Source organism: Pinus tabuliformis, chromosome 2_2 (assembly GCF_031772625.1).
Source record: "Pinus tabuliformis cultivar Carrire ecotype Pingquan chromosome 2_2, CPIR1, whole genome shotgun sequence".
Lineage (NCBI taxonomy): Eukaryota > Viridiplantae > Streptophyta > Pinopsida > Pinales > Pinaceae > Pinus > Pinus tabuliformis.
The window spans coordinates 1211909363-1211928407 of record NC_142300.1 but is presented as its reverse complement, the minus strand read 5'-3'; the positions used below and the strand labels follow the sequence as shown (position 1 = coordinate 1211928407).

Below are 19045 nucleotides of genomic sequence, written 5' to 3'. Positions count from 1 at the left end.
CTGCTCTCTTGCACTATCCGGGTGCCTTTGATCTGGAGATGGAGTTTCAGCTGAGAGAAAAGGACATTGCAACACTTCACGAGATGCAAAACAATGCAGTAAGTGTAGAGGCACATCTGCTGATCCGACAGGCAAGGTTGAAAGAAGAAGAGATGAAAAACATAGATCCGGAAAAATCAACATCTCTAGAGGTGAAACTTGACATTTTGGTAAGTACCGTGGAAAAGATGATGGACAAGATCAACACGAGAAATGCTTATGATGTTCAAGATCATGGCGTGCTGATTGAAGAAGAACAAGTTGCTGATCCAAAACATTTTGTTTCTTTTCCTAGTTGTCATAGATCTGATAATGATTGTTTTGTAGATCACCTTAGAGAAGAGAGATCTGTTGATATGACCTGCATGCTTGATGATATGTTTTATACCGATGATTTGCCACGGTTTGATGAGTATGATCACGATTATGTTCTCCAAACAGAAGTTAATCTTACAGACAAATCAGCAGCTAGTTTGTGGGAGGGAAAAGTTCATTTTCAGCAGCTTGAATACAATGTTCAGCCATCACATATCAGCTATGACATCGATGAGGAGAGTGCAGCAAATTTTGAAGTAAGTGAAGGATCTTTGCCTTTTTGTTTTGATTCATGTTAGTTCATCAGAGATAACTACCATGCAATCAGAAATCAAATGTCAACAAGTCTTGATTTGAATCATCTTGGAGGCGATAAAAACCTTGTTCCAGACTTCTCATATTCAGATTTGCAGCCCCCAAATGCCATTGGTTTTCAAGTTGCAGATGAAAGCATGGAAGCTGACATATTTGATCAAATGATACAAGAAGGTTCCCTACCTTTTTGTTTCGAAGCATTTCAGTTTATAAGGCAGAATCTTCGTAAAATCTCTCAAGAAAAAGGTGAACAGCTAGAAGGATGTCAAACATCTTCAATGGATACATTGCAGCAGTCTTTTCAAGTTTTTCATGATCCAATAGCTGATGTTTTGGATGAGGTTTGCAGTCAAAGTCTTTCTCCATTGACTACATGTGAGCTTGAAAAATGTGCTGATATGAATTTGATCTGGCAGCCAGTTTCTTCGTCATTTTCAGTAGGGGTCCCATCACAAGGCTCAGATCAAAGTTTGCATTCATGTAATGAGGAAAAGAGAAGTAATCCATTGGATGAGCTAAGTTCCAGTGTGCTTGAATTTCAAGATCCTTATGCAGTGTTATTGGAGGCAGATAGAGAATTCATATCATTCAATGGGTCTGTTTCTAAGTTGTCATGGGAGTTGCCTTTCAATAGTTCTCTTTTGTTGTTCATAAGCAAGCACTTGTGGAGAATTCGAACAGCAGATGGGACACTTACTTGGTTACATTGGTTGTTTCATTTCACTTGACCAGGTGATGAATGAAACTGTTAGAGTAGGTTGTGATGAATAAGCTCCACTTTGAGCATCATTTTCAGTTTGTCGGTTGTGTTTAAGTATTGAGTCAGTTTTTAGTTGAGTCATGAGTCCTTTGTTAGTCCATTTTCAGTCTTGTTGTTAAGTTAGTTTGAGTCGGTTTTCAGTCATGCATTTCAGCTTGAGTTTTTGACTCCATTGCCCAATGATTGTAAGGCACTGGTCTGCTCTCCCAGAGGTCTAAGGTTCTTGGCACCTCCAAGGAGTTACCATCCCCATTGGAGCCAATGTTAGTGTTAGTCTTTACAGCCTTCCTCCAGTGATCAAATATGCTCTTACAAAGTGATTTTGGAGTGTCAAGGTCAAATTTTGTCATTTCAGTGAGTCTTCAAGCAAACTTTGGTCACTAGGCATTAGGTCTAGGGTTTGCCCAAATGTCGGTCTATGTCACCATTCAGCTGAGTTTATCATCATTCAGAGGGTTTTCATTATCATGTCAGTGTCTAAGGAGTCATTTTACACCTTGTTCCTGCTTCAGTTGCGCCCAGGCAAGGTCATTTCCCTCTCTTAGGGTTTTGAAGGCAGTTTCTCTTGGGCGGACAAATCATCGGCAAAACTTGTTTCCTGATGTTCATACACCTTCCCCTATCCTTAATGTACCTTATCAAACACTTCCCGACACTCAGATCCCCCAAATTCCTCATTTTTGCACAAACCCTAGTTTCTAGCTACAACCTGGCAATTTTCTAGGTTGGGCCTGTGTTTTGCCCTTTTGGACCCCTTCCCCTCACTCAATCTCTGAGATTCCACTTTCCCCTGCTTCCTAACATCCCTCCCTACTCCCAAAAATTTCCCCAAGAATTTAGAAGCCCCTTATCCCCTTCATTTCGCTTCATTTCGACCAAAATCCTTGTTTCACACATCAGGGCAAGTTTCACTCAAATGATGTTTCAGAGCAGTCAAAGATGAATTTTGGAAAACTGAGAGAGGTTTTTGTCCAAAACATGCCAAGGAAGAAAAACCTCTTTCACTTTTTTCACAGGTGTCATTGTTTGAGAAAAATGTCAAGAATATCGTTGCCTCAGGAGAATCAAAGGCACCTCTGAAGTGACCTTGGGAAAATCACGTTTTCTCCTAGCTTGGTTGGCCAAATGACTTTCTTGATGGGTAAAATGATAACTAGACACAAAGATCTTTCCAATGAGCTATCATGAGCTCAATTTGGGGTTGAGGAAGGCATTCCAAAGTTGACTGCAACAACACTCTTCCTTGAGGCAACCTCATTGGGCACTTTTTGACCAGTCTTGGGAGATTTGATTTTTGACAGGTCAAATCAACTCCAAATTGAAAAATTCCACTTGGGTTGGAAAGTAGACTCAAAAACCTTTCCAACGAGCCATCCTGCGCCCGATTCCAACACCAGGAAGGCCCTCAAACAAGGCTGTGAAGGGGTGCGACCACTCAGGCGGGGTGCGACCACTCAGTGACCCCTCTGCAGTGTATTTTTCTCAAGGGTGCGACCACTCAGGCAGGGTGCGACCACTCAAGCTGTCTTCTACAGAATCACTCCAAATTTACTAAATTGCCCTCTTGCTTGCTAAATTGATCAAGGTAGGCACTCAATTCATGAATGATGATATGGATGGTGAAAATAATGATGTGTGTCATGGTTTTATCATTTAAAGTTGCAAGTGAATGGATTAATATGGCCGTTGCTAATGTTTGTAAAATGCTAGGGTTTTGTGACTGTTTCAAGTGTTTATTGTCCCATTGATCCCTTCCTTTTTCCACTCTTTCATTAATAATCATGTTTGCATCTCTGTCCTATTTCATTTGCACATAAATGTTGCCCTACTCCCATCCCTAAGTTATAAACCCTACCCCTCTTACAAGCACTCAAACCCTAATTTCCTCTACCATACACATGCAAAAAACTAAAACAAAAAGAAAAGATACATTGTAAAGACTGAAGAGAGTCATGTAAATTTAATGTGCTGTATATTTAAAAGCATGTACAAACCCCTATATATCCTTGACATCCCCTTATACATGAAACACTTTCCCTTCATGTGAAAATGATGAGTATGTACTCCTTAATGTGCATGTAACCCTTAAAGAACAAAAAGAGCAGAATCTGCCTTATAACACACATGAACTCCTCAGTGAATTTGGTGTATGGTGTCCCTAGGTCCCTCTTGATTCATGTATGCCCCTTCCATGTTCATTATCATACATGTTTTGTCCCATATGAGATGTTCTTGGCAAGTGATTTCCCAATGTTAAAACGGTTCCTATATGCATGACAATGTGTAAAGTTTCCCTTGAAGATTCCCTGTTATTATCATATATTCCCATTCCTTGTTAAGAAGTTCCCTCCCCTAACATTCCCCTCATGTTTTTTTTTTTTCCCTTGAAACAGCATAGAGTTCAGTACTTTTGCAGGCAGAGGCAGCAGTCCAATTTGTCCTTCAGTTTGCCCATCTTGCTCCAAAACCATGCCAGATACTGAGACTTATGAGCAAGGTGATGACCATTCATCATCTACAGAGGTTGAGGTACAGAGGAGGCCTCGTAAGGGTGGAAAGGGCGGTCATCACAGGTTATTGGGCTAGGATGCATGTTTGCAAGGCGAAGATGAAAATGTTTCAAAGGAGGTTGACCGAGGCTCCCAAAAGGAAGAAGAAGTCCAACCCACTCCGTATCTTGGCTGAGGCCTCTCTTACTCACCATGATACTCACTAGCCTTCTTCTAGCAGCAAAACCAAAAAATTTGAGAAGTTTTGGAGCATTTTTTACATTTTTGAGAAATTTACAGGTTTTGGCCGTTGGAGTGGTCTCACCCCGCGCGCGACCACTCATGGGGACAGCTCAGATTGAGGAAAACTCTACATATTTGGATTTTTCATGACAAAATACACTTGGATATGGATGGGTTTCAAATTTTATGGAGATTTGGGCTCCCAAAAGCTCAAAATACATGCAAATTTTGACTTTCTGCCCCTTTTTTGAGTTGCAGAAACCAGTCTTGGGAGATTTGATTTTTGACAGGTCAAATCAACTCCAAATTCAGAAATTCTGGTTGGGTTGGAAATTAGACTTCCAGACCTTTCCAACGAGCTATCCTGCACCTGATTTGGACTCCGGGAAGGCCCTCAAACAGAGCTGCAAAAAGGTGCGACCACTCGAGCCAGAGGTGCGACCACTCAGGCAAAATTTGCCAGTTTTTGACCAGTTCGGCCAGCAAAGCACTGTTTTCACTTTGGTTGACTATTTGGGCATGTAAATGATGGATTCTTGTGTAAATGTCATGGCATTAGATACTTTTACTCTTCTTTACCACTTCTAGAAGCTTCTTTGATGTAAATAGTGAATATTTAATGCATAGATAGGCTTCTTAAGTTTTAGAGGTAAGTTGTTGAGCTGGCCTATTATCTAGTGACTGATTTAGAATTAGTTGCAACAGCTCCTAGGAAGTTGAGCTCGACCCCTAGAGGTGGGGAAAGGAGTTGGATCTCCTATATTATTCCTTCTCTTTCTCATTTTCATGGTTGGACTCTTGAGGGAGAAGCTCCTATTGTATATTTTACTTGTATCTCTGCAATTTGAGGAAAAGGAAGGCCAGGGTTTTGCAGACATCATTGGGATTCTTGTGGACTTTTTTGTTGATGGTGTGTTCTCCTATTGTAATTGTAAGTGTGTTTATGTGTTCCATCTCTTTCTTTACTGCAGCTTATTGAACAAATGAAGTGATAAAGTTTGAATTCATGCTTGCCATGCTCAGCTTTCAAATTTGTTTAATGTTTATGTTTTCCACTGTCTAGAGAGGATTCAAAGTCATTGTTTGCCCTCTTTAGCTTCTCTTTTTTCTTCCTTGATCATCCATCTCAGCTAAAGGCATCAACACAAACTCCTACCTTGCCCCAAAGACCCACCTGCAGAAACTGTGTCAAATCCCCGCACCCTAAAATTGCAGATCCTCAATTTGCCACCAAAAAACCCCAAAAACTTTAAATCAACCCTCCTTATCAGTTTACTAGCCTAATATCAGTGTTCCTAATTGGGTCAGCTCATCCTATTGAAAGATCTACCGAGTTTGACCGGAGAGAGCCTTCTCATACCCCGTAGGGCTAGCTACGAGGTGAAATGGTTTGATGTTGCCTTGAAGGTTTACCTTCCTCAGCCTAGGGTGAAATCTCAAGCGCTAACACCGGTCATCTACACTTCCATCCCAATCACTATCTGTGTATCCAACTAAATCTGAACATTCTGAAACAGTATAAGATATGCCATACATTTTTGTACCTTTAACATACCTCAGAATTCTCTTTGCTGCCTGCCAATGTGTTTCTTTTGGCTTCTCCATGAATCTGGAAATTAAACTACTAGCATACATTATGTCTGGCCTAGTTGCAGTCAAATACATGAGGCTGCCAACTATGCTCTTGTACACACTAGGGTCAAAATCTTTGCTGCTGTCCTCTTTGCTGAGTTTTAATCCCATCACTGTGGGAGTGATTGCTGCCTTGCTGTCCTGCATGTTAAATCTGCTCAACACTTCATTTACATATTTTGCCTGTGAAATAAAAATTCCATTTTTATTTTGATCTACTTCTATTCCTAAGAAGTATCTCAGCAAACCCATGTCAGTCATCTCAGATTCTTCTTTCATGACTGATTTGAAATTTTCAATGAGGTAGTCATCATTACCTGTAAAAATCACATCATCAACATATAACACAACAATTAAAATTTTACAGTCTTTTTCTTTGATGTAAACAGTGGGTTCTCCCTCACACTTCTCAAATCCGTTCTCCAGTAGATAGGAATCTATCCTACTGTACCATGCTCTTGGTCTTGCTTCATCCCATAAAGAGCTTTCTTCAATCTGCAGACTTTATGCTATTGGCCTTTCTTCTCATAGCCTAGAGGTTGCTCGATGTAAATCTCTTCCATTAATACTCCATTCAAGAATGCTGACTTCACGTCCATTTGGTAAACTTTCCATTTGTTTTGTGCTGCTATGGACAGCACTGCTCTTACTGTTTCCATTCTTGCAACTGGTGTGAAAGTCTCCTCATAATCTCTCCCATACTGCTGCTTGTATCCCTTGACAACAAGTCTTGCCTTATGCCTTTCTATCTTGCCTTCAGCATTACTCTTGGTCTTGTAGACCCATTTAACTCCAATGACTTCTTTACCTTTTGGTAGATCAACTAAATCCCATGTCTTATTTCTTTCTATGGCATTCATCTCCTCATCCATAGCTTCTATCCATTTCTCATCTTTAATTCCATCTTCGAAATGAACAGGGTCATCAACATGACAATACAAAGCAAACAAATAATTCATTCCTTCATCATAAATATCACTTAAATTTCTGAATTTCTTACCTCTTTCATTCGGTGTGCAAGTGCTTGTAGATGCACTTGAATTTCCTCCTTATGGTGTGCTTGGAGAAGCACTCTCATTTCTCCTCAAGGATGTCTTTTGTTGTTCTGTTGTTGGTGCTTCTGTTTCGGGATGTGTTTCAGCCAACTCCTCATCATCATCATCATGAGAAAAACAGTTTTTAACATTAACTGTTTTCTCTATGCTTCCATCCCAAGCTTCCTCTTCAATAAATTGAACATCTCTGCTCACAAAAAACTTCTTGGTGGATGGGATATATAACCTGTAAGCTTTGGATTCTTCACTGTATCCAATGAAAATACATTTCTCCCCTTTGCTGTCCAATTTCTTCCTTAGCTGATCTGGAATGTGTGCATAAGCCACACAACCAAAAACTTTCATGTGGGTGACTCCTTGCTTTCTCCTACTCCATGCTTCTTCTGGCACTTTGTTCATCACTGCTTTTGTAGGACATCTATTCAAAATATATATTGCACAGTGTACAGCTTCAGCCCAATAATCATTTGGCAAATGCTTTGTCTTCAACATGCTCCTTGCCATATCCATGATTGTTTTGTTTTTCCTTTCAGCAACTCCATTTTGCTGCGGGGTGTACCTTGCTGTAAATTGCTTATGAATTCCATTTTCTCTACAAAAACGTAAAAATTCTTTGGAGATATACTCACCTCCTCTGTCAGTTCTAAAAACCTTGATACGCATCCCACTTTGATTTTCTACAAGTGCTTTGAAATTTTGAAATTTTTCAAACACTTCACTCTTATTCTTCAGAAAATAAACCCAAGTCTTTCTGGTAAAGTCATCAATAAATGTTAGAAAATATTGGCTGCCTGCAAGTGATGGAGCTTGCATCGGTCCACATAAATCTGAGTGGACAATTTCTAAAGGTGCTTTTGCCCTTATGTTTTTCCCAGTTGGAAAACTTTCTCTGTGTTGTTTTCCCAATATACAACCTTCACAAAGGTTGTCTGGCTTTTCTATCAATGGTAATCCTCTTACCATTCCTTTTCTACTCAACAAGTTAAGACCTCCAAAGTTGAGATGTCCAAATCTCAAATGCCACAACCAATTTTCATCCTTTGGTACGCTTTGGAGAGCCTCTTGTGTCACTGCTGCAATTACTTCTTTATTTTTCAGATCTGCCTTTATTCTGAGAGGGAACATCATGTTCCTTGTCATCTTTACTTCAGCAATACAACGTTTGCTGGGTAATCTGTCCATGATGGTGCATACATCATTCTCAAAGAAACCATTGTAACCCTTCTGAACAAGTTGTCCAATACTCAAGAGATTACACTTCATTCCAGGAACATAATAGACATCTGTTATGGTTTTCTTTTCACCTTTCTTTGTAAATATTTTAACTTCTCCTTTTCCCATAACAGAAATTTTACTATTAGTCCCAAGTGTGACTTGTGACTGCACACTCTGATCTAAAGCAGAAAACAGGGTTATGTTTCCTGTCATATGGTTGCTGCAACCAGAATCTAGAAACCATATATCCTCACTATTTGTTTCAGCCATATTACAAACTAACAACACATTATCTTGACTGATATTTTCTCTAGTGATATTTGCACTAGATCTATTACTCATATCATGCTGCTTCTTCCTACATTCATTTGCATAGTGCCCATATTTTTTACAATAATAACATTGGACATTGGATTTTTCATACCTTTGTCCTTGAGCATGATGTTGTCCACTTTGTTGACTGCTGCCATGGTCTTGGTTCTGATTTGGATTGCTGCCTCTTCCTTGAACGTTTGCTAGACTGTTTCTTCCGCCTCTGTATTGGCTTCTGCCTCTTCCTCTCTTGTTTCCTCTGCCTTGACATCTTCCTCTTCCAAATGACATCTGGGTCTTGAAGGCTTGCTCTAGAGATGAGTTTTCATTTCTACTCAACCTCTGCTCATGTGTTATCAGTGATGCATGAAGTTCATCAACTGAAAAATTTGAGAGATCATTTGTCTCTTCTATGGTGGTGACAATCACATCAAACTTTGAGGGTAGGCACCTCAATAGTTTCTCCACAATCCTCCTTTCTAAGAGTTTCTCCATGAGACCTTATCTGTGTGACCAAACCAATTGCTTGTGTGAAGAATGAGTCAATATTGTCTGACTCCTTCATACGCAGGTTCTCAAAATCTTTCCTCAGCAACTGTAGTTTTGTTGTCTTCACTTTCTCCATGCCTTGATAGGCTGTCTTGAGAGTTTGCCATGCTTCTCTGGATGTATTGGCTGCTGCTATCCTTGGAAACACACTCTCATGCACTGCTTGATATAAGAATACAAGGGCTTTTGAGTCCTTCTTCTTATTGCTCTTCAACAGCTCTTTCTCTGCCTGAGTTAATCCAATAAACTCTTCTTCATTTGCTGGCTCTTCAAATCCATATTCAACAAGTTCCCATAAATCATGTGAGGCAAACACGGCTTTCATGGTTATTGCTCAGTAGTCATAATTTTTCCCATTGAACTGTGGGAGCTGGGTATTAAACATACCCACGCTGGTGCTGGCCATTCTTGTAATACTTGATTGTAAAAAAAATCACATAATTGTCTTCAGCAGCTACACAAAAAACTAATCTGAAAAATACCTTGACAGTGTTTTCGCTCTGCTGGATAATTTGCTGCAGCAACAAATCTTCTTTCAGCTTCTTTGATGTCTTCAAAGAGCCTGGACAAGCTCTGATACCCTGTCGGGAATTTCTGGTTATTCCAAACAAAATACAGTGAAAAAATCCTCTGTTTCCACTGTTCAGAATTTTCTGATAAATTCCGAAACAACAAAAATATGAACAGAGAGTAATACTCTGTTTTCTGATAATTCAAAAACACAAGAATAGAGCATAAAATAATACTCTATTTTGCCTCAGGATCAAAAACTGATCAAAATAATATTGTCTTTGACACAGAAAAATACTCTGTTTTTAACTCAGAAAAACAGAAAAAATCGTTCTCTGGAAACGGTGTTGCAGCAACACAGTTTTTTCAGTTGTTGTTCGTGGTGTTGCAGCAACGCTATTCGTGGTGTTGCAGCAACGTAACTTTTTTCAGTTGCTGTTCGTAGTGTTGCAGCAACGAGGATTTTTGACGTCGAGTATTTTTCGACTTACGGTGTAACAGCAACAGGAAATTTTTGACAAAATAACTTTTGGTGTAACAGCAACGCACCGAAAGAAATTTCTATTTATGAAAATAAACCAACAGATAAAACTAAGTCTTCCTCACATAGAGGGATCTTCACAAAATATTATGCTAAAGAGCATCTTCCTCTTGATAGATGGATTACAACAAGAACACTTCAGTTCCACAAAACAACTATCTCAGAAAATTTCAGCACTGCTGTGCAATACAAAAAAAACTCTCTTGTTCTACACTGTTGTGTGCTTCCCTTTGCTGTCTATCTCTCTATATTTCTACTTCTGTTTCTATTTCTATTTATAGTGCGGGAAAGGGTCTTCACCGCTTTAACTTGTTTATAAAGTTTATGCTGCTCATGATTAACAGATTTGATCTTTTGCTGTATTTCTTGAGTCGGTGGTGATGAAATCTATGGTTGATAAATGCTACGTTGGCTCGAGGCTGGTTCTTTTCTCTTTCAGCCGTTCTGCTCATTAATATAGTTGTTGAGAAGTAAATGATGTGGTGCTGTATCTGATCTTCATCCTTCGGGAACTCAAAAATAATTAAAGAGTGAAAAGATGGTAATGGCGGTGACTTAAAAAGATCGGGAGAAAATGTGGGGCGCCGGATCACGACAAATGAATAAAGTAGCTGATGTTGTTCTGTTCACTGCAGTTGAAATTATAATTTCAACAGTAAGCCTAGTTGAGACTTTGACTATTAGGCAAGTTAAAGTATAACTCGTGATTAAAGAGAGGTGTTATAATAATAATCACTCATGTTCATATTTCGGATTCACTGTTCCTTAGTCAGTGGGCTCACTGTTCCTTAGTCAGTGGGCGACAACGGTCGGCAAGGTTTAGATAAACAATAATGATAATCAATCATTGTTATAGCTTCTACAACTGTCTCCGTGTTTAAATTGTCATAAATTGAATGCAATGATCAGACTCAAATTGATGAATCTTGTGATATTAGTAAGACCATTATCCATTAGAGCACTGAAATAACGAACGCATATGACGAAATCTGCCATGATAATGCTCCATACTTGTTGAATGTCCAAAATCTACAATCCACATTTAAAAAATACCAATTCAAGCAAATCAGAATAAGTGTTATATTAAACGCTCATTATGCAACTCTCATTGACTAGCATAGTTGAATAAAATAGTGATGCTTGTATACGTGGGGCAGGCTATCGTGTTTGTTGCATTAAATAACGATTCCTGTGTGGACCAATATAGATCAACCATATATACATATATATTGAGAGCTTTGTATCAACGTGATTTACTAGTTCTGAGAGTTAACCAATATAGATAGATAACGACGTTAAATTTGTATGTGCAGATCTTTTTACCTTGCTCTTTTATTCATTCTCATTGTTTAACCAATATAACCAATATGTTTTTATTATATAATTTTTAAAAATTTGATCATTATATTAAACTATAAAAGCCCTTTTGACATCAATACAAACTCGATCGAATGGTCTAAACAATGCCTTTTGATAAAAGGGAAACCATATTCAATCCGCGAAATCATGAGCCGTCAATAAATCAGTAGCCAACAATAAACATTAGAAAATTAACTTACCCATTGTGATGACTCTCATTCAATTCTGTTTAACGGTATTTGGGAAGAAAAATGCCTCGTGAGTCATGATCGACATTTTGATGTACTTTGTGTGCTTGCATTTTGATATTTGATCATCTAACTATCAGGTTTTCAGGGTTGACTCCATGACTTCTTATGGTGGGGTCCGACCCAACCAGAAAATCTCCTTGATCTTAATCACATTGGTTTTAGTTCAGAGAAAAGAAATCATTGAAAACTATTTTTAAATTTCACAAGAACAACTTATCAATTCATTATCTAATTTACTTAAAAAGTCTGTGCACGTGACTTAATTGCCTTTTGCTTTGTTTCGAAGCCAAACTTTCGTACCATCGAAATTCAAATTCCACAGCTTCACTAAGATCGTCTGGTTGGCCTCTTTGCTTTTGTTATCTTTTAAATTACTTGATACCTCTAAATTTTTCTGAGATTCAGTGCACATAATATTTATTATTGTTCGTCGTTTATTGTGATGTTATCCAGATATAATTATTTTATATGGCTGAAATTTTCTCACAGTTATTCAATCATTATTTTATTTGAAATTATCTGTGGATCGTTTGATATAATGTTACCGAAATGTTCAAGTGTGAAACTAATTTATGGTCACGAACAGTTGCAAAACCATTCAAACAATCTGAACTTATCTTGAATCCTGAGGTTATGTTAACTCTAGATGAGGGCATTCAAATTAATCCGACTATATCTTGAATCCTGAGGTTATGTTAACTCTAGATGAGGGCATTCAAATTATAAAGATGGTTCAGGATAGAATCTGCAATCCACTTAAGGATGATGATGCATGATGGGATTTGCAATCCACAAAAAGGTAGGTGTATAGGCAATTGTTTAATGTAGATTTCTGCTTTATTTATCTTCATTGTAGATCGGGATATCCAAATAAAAGGAATGGATAATGGGATTTGCAATCCACATTAGTATGGTGCATTACGATATCACTTATCGTGATTATATCTAATCTCCATCGAAATAAAGAAGACCGGAGACCCGTGATGGAATCTGCAATATTTGTGATAAAACTCATTTGATGAAACTTCATATTTGTGATATGAGCAAGTCCATTATCCATTAGAGCAACCAAATAAGGAATACAGATGACGGAATCTGCAATGATAATGCTCCATACTTGTTGAATGTCCAAAATCTGCAATCCACAGTTAAAAAAATACCAATACATTAAACGATCATTTCGATCATTATGCAACTCTCATTGAGTAGCATAGACGAAAGGACTCGTGAAAAAAACCCTCAAATCCATCTCAAGGTGCAACAGTGTTTGACCTCTCAGCCTCGGGCCCAGGCTGTTGATCGCCGCTCCATGACTCATTTCAGCGAGCCTAGTCCAGTAGAAGTTCATGGCTCATTTAATGGAGGCTATTCTAGAAGAAGTTCATGACTCATTTCATGGAGGCTAATCAAGAAAACGTGCATAGAACTATATCAGAGGTTCGTTACAGTCACATAGATTCATTCCAAATCATCAAAATTTGATGGGTGTCATAACTAAGGTTAATCCCTTTTCTCAGGAGTTTTAACTTTAAGCGATAACATGCGATTCAAGGTTAAACAAAAATTCCCGCAAACTTTGTTAATTCTTTGTTTTATGATTAATGTACAAGCATGCAAATTTTGCTAATTATTTGTTTTATGATCAATGTACAGACATGCTAGTTTCTATATTGAACTACATACCAAATCACAATTTGGAATACATATCCACTTGAAGCCTGTATAAATATTTGGAAAGTCTATTCTTGTTTTTTCTCTTTTTTCAAGTAATTCATCAAATTTATTTTCATATAAATTAAAAATATATGTTAATATAGATTTTAATTTATATAAATTAAAAATTAATTTGCAATTTTAAATATTATTATATTTTTTTAACATAATTCTATTTTTATATTTTTTAACATAATTCTAAGAGATTAATTTTTCATATTAAACTATAAAACACGTCTTATACAATAAATATCAAATATAATTTATATTAATATAAATTTTCAATAATAAATTAATTAAATTACAATTTACAATTGATTATTATAATAATGTTTTCAATAATAAATATATTAAATTACAAGAGATTTTAGCAAAATGACATAGAGAATCATTTGTCGACGCGTTTCGAACCAACTAGTGTGGTTCATCCTCAGGACAAGTTCGAAACGGGTCGACGAATGATTTTCTATGTGATTTTGCTGAAATCTCTTACAATCAAGTAAGGATCACAGAAGTCTAAACTCTCTAATATTAAATTACAATCGATTATTATAATAACTATGACAAAAAAATAAATAATTTTTATTGAAAAATTAAGTAAATAAAATTCTTCATTCAAATCATATTTCAATCTTGTTACAATATTCTTTAAATTTATTTTAATTTCATCATGGTTTTGATCTCAAGTTAAGTTATACGTGGGGAATTCCATACCACTTCACAGCCTACCGCGCCATCATAATGCCTGCAGCAATTCGACAACATACTCACAATCTCCTGTTGGCTAAAAATGCAATTCCATGGACATCCAATGTTACATAGAAAGAAAAAAACTCATATTTAAAACACACTTCTATTAAAAACAGCGCCAACTCCTCACGTTTTGAAACCGTCCGTAGTTACAACGTTAGAGTGACCTCGACTTTATTTCTTTCCCAATACAACAATAAGTATCACATCACAAATGATACTCATCTTTATTTATTTCACCACCAACCTAAATACATATGTAAATTTAATTTCAACACATTTGCAGTACTATCAATTCAGTTGCCTGCACACCCGAGCGTTTTTCCAAATTCTTCCTGCCCTGCAGAAATACCCTTTCTCAGGAGCACAGTGTTTATCCTCTCTGCACTTGCACATCTTATCTAATGCGCACCCATCTCTCAACTGCTCCACTCCCTGCCCTCCAATCCCGAACAGCCCATCTGTCCACTCACTAGAAAACACTCCTTCCGGATCATATCTATTCTTTACTTGCAAAAATTTCTCCAAATTCACTGCCCGCTTGGCTAACCCTCCGAACAAGTAACCGCCATTCTTACCCCAGTGCAGGCTCCCGCCATGCTTCTCGATCACCATCTGCTCAATCTCTTCGTACACATCTTCGTTCCATTTGGGCGTCTTGGCTTCTCTAGGACGATAATATATCAATTCCAGTGTCACCACGTCCTCTGCTGGTCCCAAATACGCATCAGATTTCTTAATAGACCGAAAAACCACATAGATTTCACACATACTTTGAGGATTCACATCTCTGAGCTTCTTTATATCGATAATTGTTTCTGGGAGGCGTGAAATGGGCACTCTCAGTTCCACGTCGAAACCGAAGGCAGTCGGAACCCGGCGGTCCCACGAACAAACGGTCTGATTTTTATCTAAAATCTTGTTGGGAGTGCAACCAGTGTGATTGTGATTGTGACTGTTATAGGTGCCCTGGCATCCTCCGGAAGACTGCATGCGATGATTGAATCCGATGACCGGGTACCCTGTGAAGCCTTTAATTTCGTCGTTCCAAAACCCGCTGCCGTTAAACGTCAGTTGCTTAATTTCTTCTCCCATTAAAGAGCACAATCGGCCAGAATCTTCTGTAGATTGGATTATGCCATCTGCGAGTATGCAATTCTTATAGTTAGAAAACTAATATAAATTAAATGTCAATATCACATTACCCAATATAACATGGTGATATAAATGAGATAAATTAATTAAAGGCAAATTAATAATTATGGACTAAATTAAAATTATAATTTTTTTTTTTTTTTTTTTAATAATAATTGTTAATTACTAATAACTAAATTAAAATCTTAAAAACCTATAATAAAATAAAATAAACATGTGTATCTGCAAAATTACTCTTAAACAAACTCATAAGATGAAATAAACATGTTTATCCGCATCATTATTCTTAAATAAACACGTGAGATGTAAATTAGTTAATTAATTATTCTTAAACAAACTCAACCAGATGTAAATTTAGTTGATTTGAGCGAGGTTTAATTTCGAAGAGTCTCCAACTAAATTGGATTGAAAGAAGTGAAGATAGAGATCGCTTTCAAGAATTCAAGCATGGTACAAAAATAAAACAAACTAAAAAACAAACAAGTGGGAAATCTGTAAATACTTACTCAGATGATCAGAATATTCAAGGCTGGCTACGCTAGATGGAAAATGCCCAATTGCAACGTTGAGGCCGTCACCGGCAACTTCAACAGAAACTCGATCGAATGGTCTAAACAGCGCCTTTTGATGAAAGGGAAACCAGAATAAATCTGCGAAATCATGAGCCCTCAGGAAATGGGCCGCTTCGTTTTGAAGCTCCTTATCATCGCTTAGATTCGGCCTACTTAAGGAACGCTTGAACATGGGTTGCAGAGCGAAGGTGACTTGCGAGATTACTCCCAGCGTTCCCAGAGATAATCTCGCAGCGTTGAGCTCATCTTCATCTGTTTCGGTACTCAAGCTCATGACTTTGCTGTACTCCTCTGATGGAGATGCAGGCACCACCAATCTCATACCCACCACATATTCATAAACACCGCTCCCTCTGCCCACGAGACCGCTGCCGTGGGCTCCCGTAGAAACAACGCCCGCCGCAGAGACTCCGTTCCAGTAAATCATGGCGGGAAGAGCCAGGCCTTCCTTCGCTGCTTCCTCCATAACGTCTCTCATCATGGCGCCGCCTTGGACTGTAATAGTCATGGCACCCTTGTTCACTCCAATGACGGATGCATAGTTTTCGGTTGAGATAATCAATCCATGGTCTCCAACACACACTAGCTTTGAGAGGCTATGAGCCAGAGTGCTTACCACTTTGATCTTCTGCTTCTTTTTCACAGCCCGGGCAACAGCATGCAGAATCTCGGCTTCTGTTTTGGGTGAGACAGCCTCTGCAGCTCTGCAAATGCTGCGATCCTCCCAAATGCCTTGGTAATTAAAGATCTGGCATCCTCCTCCATTGCTTTTGCATTCCACTGAGGGAGGAGGTGGGCACAACGCCTGGAGGCAGGATGGAAAAGCAAGGAGAAATAGAAGTAGGGCAAGTAATTTGTGGCCCATCGCTACACGGATTATTGGATTCATCTTCTTCTCGTAGTTGTGTTGAATATGATGGTGAGTGCGAGTTTATATAAGCGGTGCCACACTGAAGACCAGGTTGCCGTGGCGAGATGCAGAGGATCAGATTGCTACATCCCAGAATTTTAATATATAAATTCCACATGAACAGCTGGGATTAGGTTGGGTGTTTATCCGTCCGCCTTGGTCTCCGCAAGACTTGTTCAGTGTATTCCCGTTATTCAAAGCAAAGCAAAGAAAAATTATATATATATATATATATCACCTCTTTGAAGGAACATATCCATCCCGAGAGAATGGTTAATTTAAACTTTGAAAAATGATGAATGAGAAGTTTATATTATAATTTTTCTTGAATATGATAAAGTGTGAGGTTAGTCGGATTTCATGCGAGAGTGGGATATTTTAGAAGAGTGGTTTTCTTTTAAAGACTAACTGAAAGATTTAGCTACTCTACTTTATTTTTTAATTTTATGTTTAAGAATCATTGAGAGAAGTTTATATAAGTTTGTTAAATAGGATAAAGATAATAAATTGGGAAGGTGGGTGTGAAAGATTTAGTTACTATATTTTATTTTTTAATTTTATGTTTAAAAATCATTGAGAGAAGTTTATACAAGTTTTGTTAAATATGATAAAGATAATAAATGGGAAGGTGGGTAAGATTTCATATGAGTGTGGGATAGTTTAATGTAGTGATTTTTTTAATATTTTTATTTTTATAAAGGTAATGATTTTGGAGGGTGATAAAATATTATGTGAATATGAAATGGTTATAAATGAATGAGTTATTTAACATAGTATTGAATCCCAAAAAATAATATCTAATATGAAATAATTTTTTAATTATATTTTTAAAGATTATTTAAAATGATTATATTTTTTAAATATTTAATAATTAATTCAAAATTTATTATTTTTATGTAATATTTTTAAATTATATATAATCTATAGTTTATTAAGTAATTTAATTGACAATCATTGTGTTATGAAGTATTATGTAAATCATAAGATTCAAAGTTCAAACCCCTAAAATTAAATTAACATAAAATATATATAAAAGATCTTTATTTAAAAAAAAACAACAACAACAACAACTTTTTATTTATATTATTTTTCCTTTCTAATATATTAAATATCTAATCATAAGTATAATACTATTTCTTTTTTGAAAAATCTCATTTTGTTCTATAAAACTAAAATGATATGATATTTTGAATTTTAAAATTGTAAATTATAAAATGATTAATTCATAAAAGGAGTAGTCTAACTTATATACAAAATATCTTTTTTTCACCAGAATTCACCAAAATACTGCAATACAATTTCAAGATTTTTTGTTGTTTAAAATACATTTTTGAATGCATAACTGGATTTGGCACCCTTGAAAACCCTTGGCGCACTAGAATTATGCAGATTAAATAATTTAAACTCAAATTTTTATAAACCATTGTTAACTTTTGATTAAAATTAACCAGAAAAATGGTTATGAAAATGTCATTTTGTCTATAAATTAGACTAGGCCTTTATAAAATATTCATCTATTGTTATATTTAGAAATGTAATTACCTTATATTTCATTTTCTTAATCTAATTCCATATTAAAAATAAGTTTAATGAGTTACTTCAATTGGAAGTTGTTAGTAATGGTAAATATTTGACAAGATTAATATTAACATGATTAAATATATAGTTTAAATCTTCAAATAAAACGAATTAATTTATCAAAATAATAATTTACAATTTAATGAGAAAAGGTGATGAACAAGAACTTGGGAATTTGAACTTGAGGTCTGGTTCCATGGCAGGACGTGTAGGGGGGAGCGCCACTCCCTCCTACAGTCAGGTAGTCACAAAAGAAGGTAAGGAAGCAGGAGGGAAGCATTTCAAAAAACCATCGGGAAAGATTTCAGAAGCAAGAGGCAAGGAGACAGTTGGAAGAAACGAATCCCAGGATCAGGAAGGGAATCAACAGGAAACAAGTAAAGAAAAGGAGAAGGGAGGCGATAGCGGAAAAATGACTTCCACAAGAACTACGGGAGTTTGCAAACCCAAATCGAGCATCATTCCCCAGGTCGTATTGAGTGATCCTGCGATTCAAGTGCACAGGGACCATATGAAAGAACATGCGATCATCTGCAAGTTCATGGGGTTATGGCCAACAGAGAGGGCTTTACACATCTGGATTAGGAGCCATTAGAAGCCAAAGGGAGAAATACATTTACATCTAGGTTCTAAGGGCTTCTTCACGGTGGTGTTCGCAAACCCAGAGGACAAAGACAGAGTGTTTGAAGGGGGGCCTTATTCCTATGGTATGGCAGGACTCTACATGCGGCCATGGATGATGAACTTTGTCTTGGAACCTGAAACATTTACATCTATACCGG

The 19045-nt window shown here is 37.1% G+C and overlaps 1 protein-coding gene across 1 annotated transcript; it reads right to left on the bottom strand.

Moving 5' to 3' along the window:
• Window positions 1–14245: 14245 nt before the first annotated feature.
• On the bottom strand, window positions 14246–16652 carry LOC149197843 (L-gulonolactone oxidase 2-like). The gene is made up of 2 exons (XM_089404002.1): window positions 15710–16652; window positions 14246–15190 (listed from the first exon to the last, which is right to left on the bottom strand). Exons 1-2 carry the CDS (start codon window positions 16638–16640, stop codon window positions 14340–14342), a joined length of 1782 nt encoding a protein of 593 aa, XP_089260128.1. The 5' UTR covers window positions 16641–16652; the 3' UTR covers window positions 14246–14339.
• Window positions 16653–19045: the final 2393 nt, after the last annotated feature.

Bases quoted from the DNA above. Each gene is read 5' to 3' on its own strand.
- LOC149197843 (XM_089404002.1), bottom strand. From the start codon at position 16,640: ATGGGCCACAAATTACTTGCCCTACTTCTATTTCTCCTTGCTTTTCCA. The intron at 15,191-15,709 runs GTAAGTATTTAC...GCATACTCGCAG, and splicing joins TGAATATTCTGATCATCTGA to ATGGCATAATCCAATCTACA.